Here is a 22,986-nt window from a genome sequence, read left to right on the forward strand (position 1 = left end):
TAGCTAGGTGAAGGTACATTCCAGAACATAAAGTGAAGGTACATTTAAGAAGATAAAGCAAAGATGATAAGCTTTTTAGTAGGTAATTTTAATGAAAAAGAAAAAAACATGATGTTTTTTTTTCACACATGAAATGATAAATACAAAATAAAGTGAATGAATTGTATGAATTGTCATTATTATTTAGCAGGCCAAATAATTTTATCATTTTATGCACACAAATACTGGACAAAGAAATACATGTTCAAGCTTATAACATTTCCAATAGTAAGACACATTAGACTCAATTATGGAGGTATTAACTAGTACATACAGTGAGCTCCATAATGTTTGGGACAAAGAAAATTTTCCTTGATTTAGCACTTTATTCTACAATTTTAGATTCATAATTAAACAATTTTGTTTTATTAAAGGTTATTTTTTAAACCTTTTGATTTCACCATGTAGAAATTACAGCACGTTTTACACACACAGTCCCCCCATTTGAGGGCACAAATGTTTGAGGCAAATGGTTTCACAGGTGTTTCTGATTAGTCAGGTGCGTTCAGTTGCTTCCTTAGTGCAGGTACAAGAGAGATTTCAGTATCTTGTCTTGATTCTAGGCTTTTAATTGCCTCTGGAGTCTGTATCACAAAGGACCTGGTAGGCCAAGGGAGACCGATAAACCCCAGAAGAAAAAAAAACCGAAAACCTGTCCCACAGATACAAAGCACTCTTCAGGAAGCAGGCATGGCTGTGTCATATTAGCAGAAGACTTCATGGCCAGAACTACAGAGGCTACACTGTAAGATGAAAACCATTAGTTAGCTGCAAATACATGATGGCTAAGTTGCATTTTGCTAAATAGGACCTAAAAGAGCCTGCAGAGTTCTGGAGAAAGGCCTTGTGGACAGATGAGACGAAGATTCACTTGTGTTTAAATAATGGCAATAGCAAAGGGTAAAGGTCAAATGGAACTGTCCAAGGTCTAAAGCACCACCCCTCAACTGTGAAACATGGTGGGATGGTGCCACAGATACTGGCTCACTTGTCTTCATTGATGATGTAACTGCTGATAGCAGCAGCAGAATGAATTCTGAGGTATACAGGAGCATGTTATCTACTCAAGTTAAAGAAAATGCCTCCAAAGTCATTCACCTGATCTAAGTCCAATTGAACATGCACTTCATATGCTGAAGAGAAAACTTAAGGCAACCAACAGAAGCTGAAGATGGCTGTAGTACAGGCCAAGCAAAGGATCACCAGAGAAGAACTGAGGAACTCGTAATGTCTATGGGCCACAGACTTGAAGGAGTCATTGCATGCAAAGACAGTACTAAATTACTGGGTACTAAACATGAATACTTTCATTTACATAACATTATGGTACCCTGAAATGGGGGGATATGCATCAAAAGTGCTGTAATTTCTACACAGTGAAACAAATGTGTATAAAAATACCCTTAAAAGAATGTACACTTTAACTACATGTAAATTGTCTGATTACAAAGATTACTAATATAAAATTGTGGAATGCAGAGTCTAATGTCTTTGTCCCAAACATTACGAAGCTCACTGTATAGAAAGGTGTAATGATTATTGATAGTTTAACGCAAATGCTAATTATTATTTATTTCCCATTGATCTAACATTTTTACATACTACATTTACTATGCCAAAAAAGATTAACAGTTGAAAACTGGGGAGAATGTACAATTTGAGCATTTCTGATTTCAGATTATGAAACCAGCAAGAAAATTAAGGAAAAAAAGAGATCAGAAACACAAAATAACTTCCAAGCCTGGACCTTTATTTTCTGGCTATAACATTTTACGAGAGCACATGAATTGACATTAATGTAATAGTTAACATGAATGGTTAACTACCACATTAACTATAAACAATTAACTTATACATTAACAAAGCATTCTCATTGTATTATTTAGTTGAACTATACTGACAAATATTTATGCTCATGTTAAGCTGAATGACATAAAATCAAAAATTAAAACACATTCCATAAATGGATGATTTATAGCGAATAGTCCCTGTGAAAATTACGATGAAATCTCAAGTTACCTAGCAGACTGAATCACAAACACAGCAGGATAGTGTTTCAAGTGTTGAACACCAAAACTATTTTTCATATTTTTCAAAAAGATGTATTTGTGTATCCACGATTGCCACCTTTTGTTTGTGAAGACATAAAATGTTTGATTAAAATGTATTTTGTGTCCTTGTATCCACATGATTGCCTCCTTTTGTTTGTGAAGACAAACAATTTGATTTAAATGTATTTTGCGTCCTTGTATCCACATGATTGCCTCCTTTTGTTTGTGAACACAAACAATTTGATTTAAATGTATTTTGTGTCCTTGATCATGCTTAACAAGGTCTCTGTAAAGTTAGTCATTAATAAAGGTATGAATAGTTGGCACTTTATGGGTTCCACAAAGAACTAATGATAAACTACCATTAGCAAACTACTTGTTTTACTAGCTCTTGGGTGGGAATAATAGCTATTCTATTAACTAATTTATTCCAAGAGAATGTTAGTATGAATTGAAGTATGAATGGTAATACCGTTGGCTACCTCATGGTCTAGCTTGCACTGCAGTGTGGTAATATGCAATGACAAACTCTTGCTAAGCTAGGTTTTAAATAAACGTTACTTTTCAACCTAGCCACCTTGACACAGAAATGTACAAAAATCGCTCTCCCTGATTGATTATCCATCACCATGCAGGGAGGCACCTTGATTGCCTTTGGACTATGAAAAATTGACATTCATTATCTTATTGTATTGCTGAATAGAAAAAATAACAATGTACTGTAGCTAAAACTGTAGTATCAACTGACATTATTAGCCTACATTAAATGCAAGATGCATGAGATGTCATTTATTTTCTGTTCTTGTGCAAAGGTAATTGATTTTGAAGAGATTTATGATAGAAAATTATCTCTTCCTATCATATTAGGTCTTCAAAGATATATATATATATATATATAATGTACTACAGACAGTTAGATATTTGTGGTAGTTACGAGTTAGCTAATGTTAGCTAACAAAAAATGTTTTTCAAGTTGTCTAGTGAGATACATTTAGAATATTAACAAGTTTTTGCATTGCAATTCATCTATACTGTCATTATATAACACTGCCTCATTTGGTTAGTGCTTCTGTTATGTCTTGCCTGAGGTCTTTGAATTCAACTTAAAAACATCAGCTTTTATCACATAATACCATACCGGACAGTAAATGTGAAAAAAATTATTGCATGCATTTCTTTAAAAGATCAAAGGATTATAAATATAATGGTAAAGGCATTGCAAATGTATATGAAGAGTTAGCTGGTTTCAGCTAAAATTGTATGAGATATTGCAGGAAAGAGAGAACTTTGGCAGCAGATGTTCCCCTGAACACCCTTGATACAGGAATTTGGCATATGTTGCCTGTAGTCGACCCTGGAGGCTGCTGGGTAAACTCAGAACAGTTTTCATATTGTCCGAGCATGCCCTGGATTATAGCAACAGTTGCACATTTTGTTCCAGGCATCCTACAATTTGGAAGCATGTGTGTATCCTTCACAGCAACAATGTGACCTGGAAGCTTCCCCCTTACACAAAGCCTGGTTTCATTGATGAGCGGCAGCATTTTGAACAGCCCTTTGTCCCACAGGATTGAAGGCACCTGCAGGGAGAAGCTTGTGTCACATACAACTCCATAGTAACCCTCAGGGCACACACTACTCCATAGCACCATACAGAAGATTCCATCATAAGAGGTTTCTCTTTAAAAAACACAAAACTTCAGGTAGTTCCTCTATGGCCTATTAAGCATAAAACTATCAAGCAAGCACCCTGAGCCCCAGACTTAAGTGCTTTTACTAGAAGTACACATTTGTTAGAATGTTGTAGAAGCTCGCCTGGAGAGTCTTACTTGAGGTGGAAGATGTGGGAGCAGGGTAGGGCCTGCAACTGCTGGTTCCTCTCCCCAATGGACTCTCCACACAATGCACAGTACAGTTCCAGCTCCTCCACACACTGCAGGAACTTCACCACCTGCTCTCTTAGCTCTTCCTGTTTCTCCTGATTTCGAAAGATTCTCTCGCTCAGACAGTGCACCTTTAGGGAGAAGAGCTGCCAAACAGGAAGTAAAACTAAGCACAACCTGTCACAGTGCACCATAATCCACCCAACACAGCTACAGTGTTACAATACCATCAGGAAAGTGCATTTTCAAACAACAAAATCAATAAAGCACCAAAAACAAATATGACCACAGCACACTATTCATTCATTTGATAAAGTTGTGGTTTCAGACAACTTTATTCTCCACTGTAAGAATGCAGATGACACCATTACATCAACGGCGCCAGGTTGTACCACGTAGTGGGGGACACCAGAGGCGTCACTAGGGGGGTGCGGGGGTGCAGACCGCACCGGGTGACACCATCAGAGGGGGGTGACACCGACATGACGGGCAATAATTTTTTTGTGCAATGTTTTGTGTAGCGACGGGTTGAAACTGCTAATTTCTCTGACGCAGTTTACTGCCGGTCCATTTAATTAGCGGTATTAATGTGATGAGAAACGCTTTGTCGTTTGAAGGCATAACATGCAAGTTTACTCTAATGAAAGTTAGAACTCCAAGCAACATTGCGTTTCAAAAAACACAGCACTTTAATTACAGTGTATTTTGAGATTAATTGTGTGCCTACAATTATTTTTTATTTGAACTGAAATGTCATGACATTGATGCTCTTGTCTAGCTGTAAGTTCCGCCTGCTTCAGACAAGCAGAGCGACTGCAACAATAGGTGATGTAACGATGTAGCCTGGCGGCGATTGCAACACATTAACTAAACACTGACACGCGATTAGCAACGTTGTTTCGTTTCTGCAACCTCTGAACTAGCTAGCCAGTTTGGAAAATAGCCAACGTTGTTAGCCTAATGAATTGATTTAGACTTGATTGCCAAATTATGAGTATCCGTTACCCCTAAGTAGAAGAAATTAATTATTCAGCCTCGTGTGCAGTTGAGCACTGTTTTCAGTTTTCGCAACACCGTAAACTCTCTTGCCTGCAGTTACCGGCTCATGAGTGAGAGCACCTATTATCGACCACCCAAAGGGGGGGGGGGCGTTTATCGACCACCCTAAATGCTAGTCTGTTTATTTTGTATTTATTAGAGAGACCTGGACATTGTTATCAATTAAAATGTGAGTCCTGTAAAAATACACATAATAAACTGTCTAAATGTAAAAAAAACCAACTTCATACATATACATTTAGTTATATTAATACAACCTTATTTACTGTATCAACTTTAAGACAAGCAACACGCTCGGAATTATCTCATCGCAACCCATTAAATCCAGTAGCGCAGACGTTGCTTCATAATTTCAAACTACTTTCCTAATGGCTATTTTGCGTCCTGCGACTTGGGTTACAACTGTGAATATGTACGGATTCCTAGACGTGCTGATAGCGACCACCAACGCCAACGTTCTATTACCGTAATACCTGGCAAAGACGTTCTCGCCAAAAAACATTTTCCAATGGAAAGTTTTTAGCATGGCATTCCTGAAAGTGGGGGGACAAAAAATCCATGTATCCCCCCTATTCCGGCACCCATGCATTACATCTGTTTTATATTACTATTTTTAAATTAATTGGTTTTACACAAGGCCTTATTGGTCCCAAACACTATCATAATAATACTGTAAATCTCTGCTAGATCTACTGTACTGCTCTACCAAAAACCTATTATGTGACTCCACATACTGACCACTCTTAAACAATTTTGGTATACTGACCACACTTAAGCTATTTGTAACGCCTGGTACTGAATATGGGTTAAAAGCTGTGCAGCAGCATAATAAATAACTAATTACTACAATAATGGAAAAAAGAGAAGAAACTCCTCAAGCAAGGTTTTGTCCAATCATCGCCATAATATGAGCTTGATTGACAGCAAGCTATTGAGCAATCGTGTGAGTGATAATGCCCCATCAAACTGTTGCTGGGAGGAATGAGAGGAGAAGTGCACAGATGGCTTTGGGGATGACAGAGGACACACTGACAATTGCTACACCAACAGAAGCTGCTAAAGCTAAATAAAACGAAAAAAAAGTCAGAAAGTAGTTACTATGAACTTAGAGAACGGATTTAGTTCGGCATCACCCGTAGCTGACGGGCGTTAGTTCGGTTTTAAAACTTCGCGCCTCGTGGTTTGTGCTGGGAGCCGCCATTTTAGAACCGTACGGGACACACCATCATCGGTCAGGTTTTTTTTTCTGGTTTATTCGTTTGAATCAGCCCTGCTCTGGTTATCCAAGGATGGCAAGCCAACCATTGTGAAACTTGGGACCCTGGATATTGTTTTGATTTTCCTTGGATGGACTCTGAGCAGTAACCACTCTCTCCGGTGTGGTAGGACTGTGTTTCACTTTCACTCTGACCTGCTACAAGCAGTGCAGTTCTGGACAATTGACACATACACACTAAGACACATTCTGTGTCTTTGGGACTGTTAACGTACAATTGTACTTGTTGAATTTTGTGTTTAATTGCACCAGTTTTATTGTGAACGCAAGTGATAATTTTGAACTCTTGGGTGGATAATTGATTGTTATTGATCTATTGATAACTGAACTGGTTTACTACTGCAACTGGGGCTTCTCAGTCAGGATAGCGGGTGCACCCTCAGATCAGATAATTGATACCAGTCTTGTTGTTGTTATTCATGGGCCTATGCACATTTCTGGTGTAAATCTTTTATTTTATTGTTTTTATTTTACAATTTAAAAGTGACAATACAACCTGGTTAAAAAGGTAATCTGTGTGGTGTCATCATTTATCCATCATCTGCTCCAGCAAGCGAACCTAACTGGCCCAAATCTAATTGTGGTTTTAATTAGGCTACTGTATTATACCACCATCACCACATATTGTGGACCAGATGTGACAAAATTTAAAAAATAAATTGATATTGAAATAAATGAAAGCAATTAAATAAATAAGCAATTAAATAAATATTGTCAGACATGTTATTCATCATTTGGCCATTCTCAGCCATAAGAAGCTTCAAAGCACTCAGCCAGCACAGCCTGGAGATAAGACAGAACAGGAACTGGGGGTGGGGGCCATTGGAGATGTGAATGTATGTCTGTAGCCCCTTTTCCACTGTAGGGCCGAATGGTTCTGAGCATGTAGAGGAACGGTTCCAATGGTGTTTCCACCTGGAAACGGTTTAGCGCGGAATGCTTACAAACCGTGCCCAGCACAATATTCTCGGCGTGGTTAGACAACCGTGCTTAGTGCAGCAGAACCTTTCGGGTGGGCGGGCTTAATGACGTAGGTATTCACTGATTGGTTTGACATTACGTAATTTTGTGACTCCACACCTGGTCTCTTCACGTCCTCTTCCATAAGCTAGGTTGGTAGAGAAGCTAATATATATAAAAATGTCCGAAACTGTGTCATAGTCAGTGGAGGATACGTAAGGAATAGATCGCAACGGGCTGTCCCATTATTGGAAAATAATGTACGACGGGGGTGGTGATGCGGCCGAGGCAAAGCCAAGGGTCGCTTAACCACCACCGAAGTACGCTACATAATTTTCCAATAACGGGACAGCCCGGAGGGGTTTACTCCACGTATACAACAGGTTACCAAAAATGACTATATTAAACAGAAGCTACTCACCAGGCATGAAGTGTTTGCACACCACGATCTTGACTTCGGACATACAGATAAAGTCAAACACTGTATCAATCTGAGTGATTCAACTCCCTTCAAGCAAAGAGCAAGGCCTATTCATCCTCTTGGACGCAGTCCGCAAGCATCTTCAAGAGCTTTTGGAATCTGGCGTCATCCGTGAGTCTGAGAGCCCTTTCTCATCTCCGATAGTTCTCATCTCTGATTCGTAAGTGTACTAATTCCGTACATCTCTGCATTGATTACAGAAAGCTCAACTCCAAAACTATGAAGGATGCATATGCATTGCCAAATCTGGAAGAAAGCTTCTCTGTCCAAACAGGATCCAAGTGGTTCTCGGTCCTTGACCTTAAATCCAGATACTATCAAATTGAGATGGAGGAAGCAGATAAACATAAGACGGTTTTTGTGTGCCCTTTAGGCTTTTGGGAGTTTAACAGGATGCCACAAGGTGTTACTAATGCGCTAAGCACGTTTCAGCGCCTTATGGAACGATGCATGGGAGATCTCAACCTTAAAGAGGTCCTGGTGTTCATAGATGGTCTCATCATTTTCTCGGACACCATTGAAGAGCATGAGCGCCGATTGCTACGAGTCTTGAATCGTCTGAAGGAATATAGGCTTAAGTTATCGCTGGAAAAGTGCAAATTTTCCAGAAATCAGTGCGGTATTTAGGTCACATCGTGTCTCAGCATGGTGTTGAGACGGATCCTGAGAAGATCCAGGCCTTGAACACCTGGCCCACCTCCAGGAATTTGAAAGAACTCTGCTCATTCCTGGGTTTTGCTGGCTATTACAGGAGGTTTATCCAGGACTATTCAAAAATAGTGAAACCACTGAATGACCTCACAGCTGGTTATCCTCCGCTCCGCAAGGGCAGCAAGAAAAAGAACATGAGTGATCCCTATCACAACCCCAAGGAGCCTTTTGGTAGTCGTTGATCACCTTCCTGTCAGCAAGCATTTGACACAATCATTGGGAAGCTTACTTCTGCTCCTGTCTTGGGTTTTGTTAACCCCAAACTGCCTTACATCCTCCACACAGATGCAAGTACAACAGGTCTGGGGGCTGCTTTATACCAAGAGCAGGATGGATATAAGGGAGTGATAGATTTTGCAAGCAGAGGACTGACATGAAGTGAAGCAAGGTATCCTGCTCATAAATTGAATTTCTAGCTCTCAGATGGGCAGTCACTGAGAAATTTAGTGACTACCTATACGGAGCAGAATTCACCGTGGTCACAGACAGCAACCCAGTGACTTATATTTTAACTTCTGCCAAACTTGATGCTACCAGCTACTTATGGTTGTCAGCTCTGTCCACATACAACTTCAAGCTGCAATATCGGGCTGGCAAGCAGAATGTTGATGCAGATGCCTTGTCAAGACGCCCACATGGCGCTCTCAATGATGATTTCACCTCACAAAAACAGCGTGAGAGGATAAGACAGTTTGCAGTTCATCACCTGGCAGAATCAAGCAGCTCAGATGGGGTTGGCAAAGATGTAATCCAAGCTATTTGTCAGAGACATACTGTACGCTTCTTTGATTACGATCTTGACACTTCTCAGCCTTTGGTTGCGTTAGTCGAGTCTTTAGCATTTCGCTCAAATGCTATACCAGACACTTTCTGGCAGGAAGGTGATCAAGGCCTTCCTGTTATCCCCCACCTCTCAGAGCAGGAACTAATGGAGAAACAACAGGCAGACCCCAGCATCAGATATGTCATCAGTCAGATGGTATCAGGAGAGAAGCCACCTCCTACCATTAGGGGAGAACTTCCAGAAGTCACTTTGTTGCTACGGGAATGGAATAAGTTGGAGTTGAGGAACGGAGTTTTGTACAGGAGAAAGCAATACCTAGGAGACATCACTCATGAATTGGTGCTCCCAGAGGAATTGAGAGTTGTGGTACTGAAGAGTCTACATGATGACATGGGTTATATGGGTGTAGAACGCACGCTTGACTTGGTAAGATCCAGATTTTATTAGCCCAAGATGTCCTTATCGGTAGAAGATAAAATCAGAACATGCAACCGTTGTGTGCGAAGGAAGTCACTTCCAGAGAAAGCTGCCCCTCTTGTACCCATCAAGACCAGTAGGCCTCTAGAGCTTGTCTGCATGGACTTTCTTTCTTTGGAACCTGACAGAAGCAACACAAAGGACATACTTGTCATCACGGATCATTTTACTAAGTACGCCGTGGCAATCCCCACCCCAAATCAAAAGGCTCGTACGGTAGCCAAGTGTCTATCGGACACTTTCATAGTTCACTATGGCTTTCCAGAAAGACTTCATAGCGACCAAGGCCCTGACTTCGAGTCTCACACTAAAAGAGCTTTGTGCTGTTGCTGGTATCCGTAAGGTAAGAACTACTCCTTACCACCCAAGGGGCAACCCAGTTGAATGCTTCAATAGGACTCTCCTACAGATGCTGGGCACCCTTGACACTGAAGACAAGATGCATTGGTGTGATGCCACTTGTACACATTTATAATTGCACAAAAAATGAAGTCACTGGGTTCGCGCCTTTTGAGCTCATGCTTGGAAAACAGCGAAGGCTACCTGTCGATTTAACCTTTGGTTTACCAGTCAACAAACCATCAGTATCACATTCAAAGTATGTGCAGGATCTTAAAAGTCACTTGGAGGAGAGCTATAAGCTTGCAACCCAAAGTCCTCTGAAGTTAGCTGAGCGAAACAAACAAAGGTTCGACAAACGAGTCATTGAGTCCACATTGGAAGTTGGGGATCGTGTCCTTATAAAAAATGTTCGCCTTAAAGGAAAACACAAACTAGCAGACAAGTGGGAAACGGACATCTACATAGTAGTGAAACAAGCAGATGAACTACCAGTGTACACAGTAAAGCCTGAAGGAAAAGAGGGCCCACTCCGTACACTGCATCGGGATCTCCTGTTGCCCTGTGAATTCGTGCCAGCGACTGAACCTGAAAAGCCAGTATCAACCGAGATATTCAGAAGACCACAAACACGCCAAAACCCTGCTGTTAATGATGATGAGGATGACGACATGTTCTCTCAAATCGATGACGACTTACCTCCACTAATGTTGGAGCCTTTCAGATTCACTGAAGTGTGTGAAACCCGCCAGTTGAGCCAACCTCCTGGTATCACGTCTGTTGAACTTCAAGGTGACTCAAGAATTAATGACCATTCATTGCCTACTGTTGAGCTCATGGAAGAGTCAGTCATTGCTGTCCCTGAAGATGCTCCAGTAGATGTTGAAGATGAGCTGGAAAAATGTACTGATGTACCTGGAAATTACTACTTACCTGGAGACGACGAACTACCTAAAGATAACGACTTACCTGGATCTATTCTACCTGAAAGTAACAATCCACCAGAAGAGAGCTTGTTACTTAACGGAGACTCGACTGGAGAGGAACCCTTGAAAGATGTTTCCCTCATGATGGACAAGCAACTGTATTAGCTGACATGTCAGAAAGGAAAGATGAAATGACCTCAGGACATGAAGCAGCTACGACCTTAGCACAAGATGATAACCCATCAGGGAAATCGACTGGGGGTGAACCAACCAAGAGGACCGAGGAGCCGGTCCGCCGTTCTCTGAGGCAGCGAGAGAAGCCTGACAGACTTCACTATCCTCAATTAGGACTTCCACTAGTCTCAGTGATCCAGTCGCTTTTTCAAGGTCTATCATCTGCCTTCTCAAACTCCTTAAATGAAATTGATAACCTTGAACATAGCAATCCTGTGTCCTGTGCCCTCACCACACCAGTGATTACACAGCCCTTAGCAAGTGTCCCGGGATGGGCCTACCTTCAAGAGGGGAGGGTGTAATGCCTGGTACTGAATATGGGTTAAAAGCTGTGAAGCAGCATAATAACTAATTACTACAATAACGGAAAAAAAGAGAAGAAAACAGCAAGAATGTAGTTTGCAGGAGATCACCAGGACCTAGACCTAGCCTTTTGGAGGAGTGTTCTCTGGTCAGATGAAACAACAATTGAACTGTTCGGTCATAATGATCAGAGCTATGTATGGAGGAGAAAGGGTGAGGCTTTTAATCCGAAGAACACCATCCCAACTGTGAAGCATGGGGGTGGTAGCACTTCAGAAAATAGATGGCATCATGAGGAAGGAGGATTATCTAGAAATACAAAAGCAACACCTCAAGACATCAGCTAGAAAGTTAAAACTTGGTCGCAACTCGGTCTTCCAGCAGGACAATGATTCGAGGCATACCTCCAAAGTTGTAACAAAATGGCTTAAAGACGACAAAGTGAAAGTATTGGAGTGGCCATCACAAAGCCCCAACCTGAATCCCATAGAAAATTTGTGGACTGAACTAAAAAAGCGTGTCCGAGCAAGAGGCCCACAAACCTGACTGAGTTACACCAGTTCTGTCTGGAGGAATAGGCAAAAATACCAGCAAAGTGTTGTGAGAAGCTTGTAGAAGGCTATCCCAGGCCTTTGATTCAAGTTAAGCAATTAAAAGGCAATGCCACCAAATACTAACAAAGTGTACGTAAACTTTTGACCCACTGAAAACTGATATAGTACATAAAAACTGAAATAAATCTGTCTCTTAGCTATTATTTTGAAATGACCTCATATGGAAATAAAGTAGATATCCTAATTGACTTAACACCGGAAATGTCTGGTAACATGAAATGTGTGTGAATAATTGAGTTTGAATGTCTTCAGCCTAGGTATATGTAAACTTCTGTACAAGCTTTATAGTTTTTCAGTACCATGTGTGTAGTTTCTTTTTCTAAAATAAAGTAGCTACAATTGTAGGCTAGCTGTATTGGCATAAAAGTGAAATCATTACACCAATATTATTTCTGGACAAAATCCCAGCTTTTAGATTCACACCATTATCCGTTGAATATTCCCTGCTAAACCTCCCAGTTTGGAATGAACTGATGTACTTTCAATGTCCCTGTCAAGGTCATTGATATATATGAGGAAGTGCAGTGGTTCCAGCACCAATCCTTGTGGGACTCCACTTCCAACAGTAACCTGCTCAGATAATATCCCTCCTACTACACTCTTTGTGTTCAACCCTGCAGCCAGTTCCAAACCCACTCTGAAATATATCCTGTAACTCCTACTGTCTCCTTAATAAGTATTTAATGTGGTACCTTATAAAATGCTTTTTGGAAAGCTAAGTATATATTATCATAAGCCTTGTTAGTCAAAACACTCAGTAGCATCTTCAAAGAATACAAAAAGTTTTGACAGGCATGACCTTCCCTTGCGAAAACCATGCTGGATATCCCTTAGCATGCTGTCATTTTCAAGAAACAATTCTAACTTGTCTCTAATGATAGATTCCACTATTTTACATGTGATGCAAGTTAAACTGACAGGCCTGTATTTCCTGGATCAGTACAGTCCTCGTTTCCTTATATATTAGTATTTTATTACCTTGCTTCCAGTCTATTTCCAGTTTCTAAAGACTGTCTAAAAATACCTGTCAGTGATTTAAAGATGATCTCATTGGGATATCTTCCCATCTGAGAGTTTTTTTCTCATCACTGTTTGAGGATTTTCTCCCCCAGGAGTTTTGCTACCTAATGTGCTTGCTATCTAGGGTTTCAGCCCGATTTGGTGTTTGCTCGATTTGCTCTGTTTCTTGCCTAGCTACTCTAAAGCATCTTTGTGACAGTTATTTGTAAAAAGCACTATACAAATAATATTGAGTTGAATTATATGCCATCAGGGCTTGCTGCCTTATTTGTCCATTGTAATGTAATTTATCCAGTATTTATTTATCCTTTATATGAATATTTGCTAAGACATTCTGCATACAGAATATGTATTCCAGTCTAATAGTAAACACTTCTCCTCTAAAACTCTCCTCACAGTAAGTATTTAAGGCATCAGAAATATCCTTGTTCTTATAAAGCAATGCTCATTCCTTATTTTGGATGGATCTTATATCCTCCTTCTGAATGGAAGTAAAAGCTGGTAGAAAATGAAAAACCTGTAGTGTTAAAGAACTGCGTGCAGTAGACTGGCTAAAACAGTGTAAGCAACAAATGCAGTTGGCTTGTGAAAGGAAACCATCTTACTCTACCATCTGCGATAGAAGTCGATGGCAGTTCACAATGAAAAAAGTTAAGCAAATGAATCACTAGAAAAAGCGCTATACCAGTGGTTTTCCTTCTGTTAAATGTAACTTTAAGTTCATGACTCCTGGGGCTGCTGGGTAGCTCACTTGGTGAGAACCAAGGTCTCGAATCAAATTTGACCCGTGCCAGTGCCAACTGTAGTCAGCAGCCCCAGAGGAACAGTCCGCAATTGGCTTTGTGTCCCTCTGGAATATGAGAGGGATATGGATATGGGTATATATAGTATTGTCTTTTAATCAAGTGACTTGTAGTGGTCGTCTTGACATCCGTGGCTAGCACTCTCTGCGCATACATATAAATGGGTCTCCTCCACCCCTGCTCTGCATGTGCAAGGCTTGCAGCTGTGGTATGAAAAGAAGCACCTGGCTGGCAGGTGCATGTTTCGGAGGAGACCCCCAAATTGCCTTCACTCTCCCGAGCCAGCAGCAGGGGTCATTTATGAGCATGCTTGTACATAGTTCGCGAATTGGTCATTCAAAATTCAGGTGGGATTGGACATGCCAAATTTCAAAAAACAAACGTACTGTAAATAAAATCATTTTTATTATTTTTTAAAAGAAAATAAATTCTTTTCTATGGTTTACTACCCCAGTGCTGTCAAATACAACTGTTTTAATTTGCCAGTTGAGCATAATGGTACACTACAAAAACAAGAAGCTTTGTGCCATTGCTGTCAATCGCTGTTAATCATTAAATAGTAGCTGTGCAACTATTTGTATACTTACAGGTTGGGTACCCAATCTGGCCCAACATCACAAAGCTACAATAGACCTGATACTTGGCCCAATCACAGCATACCTGATGACCCTGTTGGGTTTGGGTCAAATATCATGACTGTACAGCACTGTCCTCCTGTCCATTTGTGCCTTGTTCCAACCCCATTTTATCTGATCGTTCTCTTTGCAGTACTGACTATTAACTGCTTTTGGTGCATTTCACAGACCTTGTTTCCAGCCTCATCTGCTAGCTCTTGAGCTCTCTGCAGAGATTCCAGGGCCTACAACAAAGAAAGAGTTTTGTTACAAGCAGCATCAGTATGTACAATCCAGCAAACTGTAAACCCTGTAAATAATAAGAGCAGTCATGAGTCATAATGAAGGCTGTGTGTATACTGATAAATTGACCGAATTCTCAGCATGGTAAAGATGATTTTTAGGATATTTTTCTATGGTGAGGGTCTAATAGGCTGAAGTTACGTAGGTGCCTTCCATATGTCACACATAAATTTTTATGTTCAATTAAACTGTTCAATTGAATTTCACTCATAATTTGACTCATTGTCATTAACCTTAATTGTACATACAGTAAAAGAATGCATGCAATTGCTATTTATTTCTTTTTTATGGAACAACTTATTCATGCTAACATGAACATTTTCTCAGCAACATTATGTTCACCTGAATGAAACTACAATGCATTTCCCCACAATTTCTGCAGTCTGGGATGCAGTCATCTGGCTAACAAGACTCAGAACCATGGTAAGCTGTATGTTCTTAAACGTAATGTGATGGTAAAGAAAAAAGAGACCAGTGTCTGTCATTCAGCAGCATCTAGGACAGCTGCACTGTTGTCTCACCAGATTTTGTTTAGTTAGCTAGCTAGCTTCCTGCTAGCATAGCTTGGGTAGCTAATAGATTTTTACCTTCATTTCTTTTAACTACAAATGGATAAGCTGCATGATGAACAGAGAAATGTACATCTATACCCTTTTTTTCTCAGTTTTGGCATTCTCTGGGCAGTCTGGTTTGAATTAGCACAAATTACATTCATTTGTATCACGCCCCATGCCCTACATTTCCCCTGAGTACTATGGAGTGTGTGACACTGAATAGCCACATTATATGTCATCGCCCTTAATTTTGAATGCAAGACTTGCATGCGCACTTTTAGAACTAGAATAGCAAACTTATTAGCAAACTTTTTTGTAACATGGCAGTGATAATAACATGTGTAGCGCCTAAATATATTAGACTTACATTTAATAGATATTATGTTAATCATGACATTACATTACATTACATTACAGGCATTTGGCAGACGCTCTTATCCAGAGCGACGTACAACAAAGTGTATAACCATAACCAGGAACAAGTATGACGAAACCCCTAGAGAGAAGTACCGGTCCAAGTACAGGGAACAACTGCATAGTTCAACTTGGACCCTGATGGTTAAACTGATTAACACTAATAACGAGAACGGCAACAACGCAATCTATGGAAAAATAAAAAAAATAAAAATACAAGTAGTCGTTAAGACAGGCGCATCAACTAAGTCACCTATGAAACAGCTGCCTAGTTACAACCCTAAGTTTAGTCATTTACATGGGGGAAGGGAGGGATGGGGAGAGGTGCAGCCTGAAGAGGTGGGTCTTCAGTCGTCGTTTGAAATGGGTCACAGTCTCAGCTGTTCTGACCTCCACAGGGAGGTCATTCCACCATCGTGGGGCCAGAACAGACAGGAGACGTGTTCTGGAAGTGCAGGTGCGAAGAGGGGGAGGTGCTAGGCGTCCTGAGGTAGCAGAACGGAGGGATCTGGCTGGCATGTAGGGTTTGAATAATTGACAACAGGTACATACATTATTCAAGTGGTCCACATGTTGGGATTAATCATAACAAAACCAATAGGGTTTCAGCAGCTTTGCTGCTTGGACCGATAATTGAAAGTTCCTTTCTGGTGGCAACTGACTGTGTAGGCTCAGCTGCCATCGGAAATTGGTTTATTTCATTTTTACTCAAGTCCTGAGCTGGCATGACAGGGTAGCTACATGAAAATGAAAACAATTATTTTACTGCAAACCCACAAACTATTCCTCCCCCTTATGAAACAACAAAATCTGTGGGACAAGCAAGGATTAATTAAAAATATGTTTTTCTTTTGAATCCAGCGATTCCAACAGTCAATGCCCTTGTTAAAATGTTCAGCACTCTGAATATGAAACACAAGCAATATTATGTGCTAGAACCCCTCACCTAACCTAAATATTAATATATTAATTATATTTTATGTGATTTAATTTAATAATTATTGTTGAAAATGAGAATTATTAATTAAATCGCCAAATTCATTGATAGGTCAGTCTACAGTGAACTGGCGGAATCAACCAAAAAGTCAAAACAAGCTCTATATCAGGTTTTAAGATTAAATAATTGAATTCAATACGAAGTAGTCAATTAGATTAAGAAATTGAAACCATACATTCTTTATTGAATGCAGGCTCACTCCTTCTTAATTACAAAACAGAAGACATTATACAAAACATTAAACAATTAATTTGGAAATACGAGAAAAGAGAGAGACAGACAGATAAGCCAGACCTTGCTCAGTGTTACCCACTTCCAGTTTGAGCACCACAGTATGAAAGGAAACCAGCTAAAAACACACAACCAAGGAACCACCACCAAAATATAAAGAGAAAAATTATTCCTCGGAAACCAACCACAACACAACACAACTTTTTCCTCTGGCCATCTTAAATACCTTACCTAGCATGGCTTGAGGATGTTTGGACTGATTGGGTGATGTTGAGTTAAGGTGTAGGAAGGAAGGGAAGGGGGGTCCAGGGTTTCCCCCAGAAAAGTTGTTAGGCCCGGTGGCAAGTATCTTTTGACAGGGCCCGGCGGCCATGTGTCTTTTTTGACGGGGGCCCGGCGCGGGCCAGCGACAGACTGATGGCAGCTTTAAGTTAGGGCCCTATAGTTTCTGTGATAACAGAATCACGGACGGAATTGCGGAATTGAGAATTTAAAAAAGCTATAACACAGATTCAATAGGGCCCTACATTAAGTCAATGCTAAAAGCTGACTGGAGATTTGAAAATATGACTACGTAATGTGAATGTTGTTATAAATAAGTCATTTATTTGACACACATTTTTAAAAATCAACAACTATTTACAGCATAGCTTACAAAGAATCTGACAACAATGTACAGTCTTGGAATGCTGTGTTTTCAACAACAACAAAATAAATTAAATTAAAATAAATAATATCAAAGTTTTTGCACTCTACAAAAAACTTGAAAAAAGTCCTGATTGGCTGCTGATTCTTACAGCCTTGGAATGCTGGGCACATTTCAACAACAACAAATGAAATTAAATTAAAATAAATAATATCAAGGTTTTTGCACTCTACAAAAAACTTGTATTCAAGTCCTGATTGGCTACTGAATCTTACAACAAGCCATGGAATGCTGGGCACATTTAAACATTTAAAAAACTGTTGAAGGTTTTTTGGCTTTTACAGTAGGTTACCTTTCCTCCTTGACATTATGCCTAAATGTCACCAAGGAAGTATCTGTGCTACTGACTGTTTGGCTAGCTAGCTAAGTTAGCTACATGACCACGTTGTCATAAAATTTTTCCCGACCGTGAAAACTGCCTGACTTGTTTACATTTTGGACAGATCTGGCTCCTGAGTAAATCTATAATTTCCCTCGCAGCACTTTAGACACAAGCAATATCGAATAAATGCTGAAATTTCTTCTTACCGCGAAGAGTGCATGACAACATTGAAATTTTATGACAATGTTGTCATGCACATCAATGTCATCAACCTAACGTTATTAATAAACAAGTGAAGTCGTTATTTCGATGGCGATTAATCAGTCATGTAATGTTACAATATATCGAATGTTACATTCATGCTACTAGTTTAACGTTACTTACACACTGCTTAAGTTAATATAAAAAGAATGTACTTACCAACGAGATGAAGTGATAACGCAGTTTGTAACGAGGTTAGTTAGCCTACTAAATAAGAAATGGTGGCTTGCTAGGTAACGTTAGCTTGTGATTGTTGGAAGTGTCAAGTGTTGAACGTCACTCTATGCACAATGAGGGTAAAGAACAGACCTGCTGTTTTCCTATAGTGCGTTCACGTTTTAACCAACAGATGTCGCTGGTGAGCTTTTCGACCGAGCCGCCCCACTGTAACTGTAGTTAAAAAAAACATCTTAAAAATACATTTAAAAAACTCATCTATCGCACGTTGCATTCAAACTTAAGGGAAATGTTAGGCATGTAGCCATGCAGGGTCTCTCACCCCCGATAGGGTGTCCTATGTCTTCTGGTTTGTCTTGTGACGACTGTCTCTAATATTGTTTTATTTTTATTGTAGTTACAGGAGTTGGCCAGTGTGTGCAGTGCACCCCTTTCTAATTGAGAGCACCTGGGGGTAAACCCTATAATAAGGAAGCCCCCAGTGCTTTCTGGGCCGTTTTTCTCTCTTTCTTTCTCACTCTATTCCAGGTAATCCTGCACCAGGTCGGGCGGTTGGACGGCCCGCGGGTTTTTCCTTCACCCTCTTTTCTTCACAGGTTTTGCGTTGTACATTCACATCCCATTTTTGCACACGCACATCCACACACATTTAATATAAATACCCTACATTTCACTCATACATGTATCATTGTTTTCTTCTTAATAAATAATTCCTTTGTTTAAAAGTATACCTTGTTGTGTCGTCTCCCTTTTTGTCACGACTATAGCTTAAGTCGTAACAGTCTCTTCTGAGGAAGTGAGACTCATAGATCGGCTGCCTAGATTAGGGTATCAGTGGATTTTAAATAGTCCCAATCGCATTTGCTTTGATTTTTAAATTTTTATTTTATTTATTTAACCTTTATTTACCCAGGGTAGGTTTGCTGAGCATGGATGCTCTTTTGCAGCAACGCCCTGCTTCACACACTCATACACATTCACACCTGGGAGCTGCCCAGTACAACCGCAATCCTCTGGAAGTCACTGCGGTTACACCCACCGAGTGGCAGAAAGGCTATGAGTGGCAGCGTTAGCGTTCAGCTTGAATGCCGCGAAAACACAAAAAACACATCTAAAATGGGAAAGAGCTGTTGTGCGATTGACTGTACAAATAGATTCAACAAGAAATCGGAGCTACCTTTTTACAGACTGCCGAAAGCTAAAGAAAAGAGAAGCAAATGGATCACTGCAATTCGCAGAAACAACTGAAATCCAGGCACCAAAACGTGGATTTGCGGTTGTCATTTTGTGTCAGGTATGTTGGATTTTTGGGTAAAATCATACCTTAAATTATGGACTGTATTGACTACTCATCAATTAAATATTTAGCATCTTTCATTTATATTCTGTGTAACTGTAAATTTTTTGTCAGCATTTATTAAAAAACATCCATGATGATGAGCCTTGTGTTCTACAAACAAAGGGGGGATGGTTAGATAATAATTTATATTCTTGGCTAGCTAATTCTAAGGTATGATTTTACCCAAAAATCCAGCATACCTGACACAAAATAACAACCGCAAATCCACATTTCGGTGCCTGGATTCGAGTTGTTTCTGCGAATAGCAGCCATGAATTTGCTTTACTTTTCTTTAGCTTTCGGCAGTCTGTAAAAAGATAGCTCCGATTTCTTGTTGAATGTCCATGGACCAGTGGTTCTTTGGTAAGTTGTAGGGATCACTGTCGAGTCCAACTGCCTTTAATTTAAGCAGATAATCGTTTGTTTTACTCCCGATTTTGCAGTTTCCTCTACTAAAGACAGCCATGTTGCAGCATGTTTTGCCACTCAGTCCCGACTGAGGGGGCGTATTCCAGTGGGAAAGTGACGTCAATGCATATCCTCTATAGTTGGCCAATGAGCAGCTCCACTGGAGGGAGAGAACATTTTTTTAGCCAATTAAATCAGGGGGTGATTAGGTGGCAAGTTTTTGCAAGATCCAGGTCTGGGATTTTAGCTAGGACACCGGGGAACCCCCTACTCTTTGCGAATAGTGTCATGGGATCTTTAATGACCACAGTGAGTCAGGACCTTGGTGTAACGTCTCATCCGAAAGACGGCATCTCCTACAGCACAGTGTCCCCGTCACTGCAATGGGGCATTGGGGTTTATGAAGATTGCCCCCTGCTGGCCCACCAACACCACTTTCAGCAGCAATTCAGTGTTCCCTGGTGGTCTCCCATCCAAGTACTAACCAAGCCCACACTTGCTTAGCTTCACCCAGTCGGCAGGAGCAGAGTGCGTAGTGGTATTGATGCTTGTGGAGAGGAGGGCAGGCCACATTCTCAGAAACAATATAATATTGTATATAATTCACTGTTTCCCTCTCTAAGGTTATAATCTAAAGACTAGATATCAGACAAATCTGTCCCATGTTGTGCATAAATTGCTTTGGCCTAATTGTTTACTTGCACTGCATATAGAACAGTTTACTCGTGGAACAATGACTACTAAACAAAAAATTCCACATGCTAATTCATACATTGCTAAAGAATGTTTGGTATATCACAGTAAAAGAATTCTATTTTTTATGTAGCGACCCTATCATGCCATCTAATGACTCGACTTGAATGAACTGAATTTATTACAATATACAGCAATTTAATTTCTGTTGCCATCCGAAAGTTACTTTTAATATTTAAAGGTACTTTTAAAGGTATGTAATTTTGCTTGCTAGCTTGCCACTGTAGCTACAGTTGAGGCCTAAAGTTTACATACACCTAAGCTAAAGACATTCAAACTCAATTTTTCACAACTCCACAAATTTCATGTTACCATACATTTCCTGTGTTAAGTCAATTAGAGTATCTACATTATTTCCATATGAGGTCATTTCAAAATAATAGCTAAGAGAGATTTATTTAAGCTTTTATGTACTATATCAGATTTTCAGTGGGTCAAAGGTTTACACACTTTGTTAGTATTTGGTGGCATTGCTTTTTAATTACTTATCTTTAATCAAACGCTTGGGGTAACCTTCCATAACTTCTCTCAATACTTTGCCGGAATTTTGCCAATTTGGTGTAACTCAGTCAGGTTTGTGGGCTTCCTTGCTTGGACACGCTTTTTCAGTTCAGTCCACAAATTTTCTATGGGATTCAGGTCAGGGCTTTGTGATAGTCACTCCAATACTTTCACTTTTGTCTTTAAGCCATTTTGTTACAACTTTGGAGGTATGCTTAGGATCATTGGCCTCATTCACCAACCGTTCTTAAGAAGAATTTTCTTCTTAAAATCCACTTACGCAGTTTTCACGAAGATTCTGATATTCACCAATGTTTTCTTATTTTGGATTTGTTCTTAGGTAAGAACAGAATCTATGCACACTCAAGAGCACACTTACGCACATTTGAGTGCTGACATATTTGTGCAAAATAATTGGTTATTGCGTTTTCTTCAATTCTACAGTTGTATAATATCATAGGATTTAAATTACAATAATATTTTTATCATTTATTATATTTTTTAATTATTATTTTCATTATTTTACAAAGCATTAAGGTGCCAGGTTCTGCCTCAGATGGTGGTTGCCTCAGCGGGAGTTCATCCGTAAATAAATGATAAAAATCAAACCATTATAGTGACCTTTTAATTTTGGGGGTTTCAATTATGCAATGTTTGGTCTGTACTGCAAAAGCAAATGTTTAAATTTTGAATACAAACTAAGCACTTAGGTAACACTTTTTAAACACATGGACATGTTGAAGAAGAGAACACTTAATCAGAGGCGTCACTAGGGGGGTGCGGACCGTACCGGGTGACACCATCAGAGGGGGGTGACACCAAAATGACTGGCAATAATTTTTTGTGCAGTGTTTTGTGCCTCGACAGGTTGAAACAGCTAGTTTCTCTGATGCAGTTTACTGCCGGTTGATTTAATTAGCGGTATTAATGTGACGAGAAGCGCTTTGTCATTTGAATGCATAACACGCAATTACTTGTGCCCACTCCCACCAGCATTTAAAAAAAAATTTTTGCCTCAGATTTGACATCAAACCATTTTTTTACTTCATCAGCAATAGCATCCCATACATTTTTTTTGTGTTATTTTATATCCACTACTGACGCTACTAAATATGACAGGTCGTTTGCTGTTCACTACCTGCAGCAGTACCTCCACTTCAGAACTGCTGAAGTTTTTCTTACATTTGGAGTCCGGTGCTCCACCATCTTTAGATTTTCGTTTGGGCATTCTTGACTTCTCTCTCAACTTTTCTTTTCAATTTCTGTGTGTGATTTCTGTGTGTGCACACAGCCCTGCAGTCTCATGCCCTTTTATGGGGATTGGTGGGGCGTTTACCTATGCTAATTAGGAACAACTGGCATGCGCTTTCATTTTACGAGGACAATGGGATTCATTATTATAATAACACGGTTGCAAACGATTCGGCGGTTTAAGAACACGTCATG

At 39.9% G+C, this 22,986-nt stretch overlaps 1 protein-coding gene across 2 annotated transcripts in view; it reads right to left on the reverse strand.

Annotated features, from left to right (window-relative positions):
• Positions 1-427: 427 nt before the first annotated feature.
• Positions 428-22,986, reverse strand: part of rapsn (receptor-associated protein of the synapse, 43kD) — a 261,349-nt gene continuing 238,790 nt past the window's right edge. For both annotated transcript variants that reach the window (XM_035416467.1, XM_035416466.1), the window contains 3 exons: positions 14,766-14,819; positions 3,920-4,119; positions 428-3,670 (listed from right to left, as the gene is read on the reverse strand). In XM_035416467.1, the coding sequence (XP_035272358.1) occupies positions 3,598-3,670; positions 3,920-4,119; positions 14,766-14,819 (327 nt within the window). In that variant the 3' untranslated portion in view covers positions 428-3,597. The remainder of the gene's footprint in view (positions 3,671-3,919; positions 4,120-14,765; positions 14,820-22,986) is intronic.

Source organism: Anguilla anguilla, chromosome 5, assembly GCF_013347855.1.
Source record: "Anguilla anguilla isolate fAngAng1 chromosome 5, fAngAng1.pri, whole genome shotgun sequence".
In the NCBI taxonomy this organism is placed as follows: Eukaryota; Metazoa; Chordata; class Actinopteri; order Anguilliformes; family Anguillidae; genus Anguilla; species Anguilla anguilla.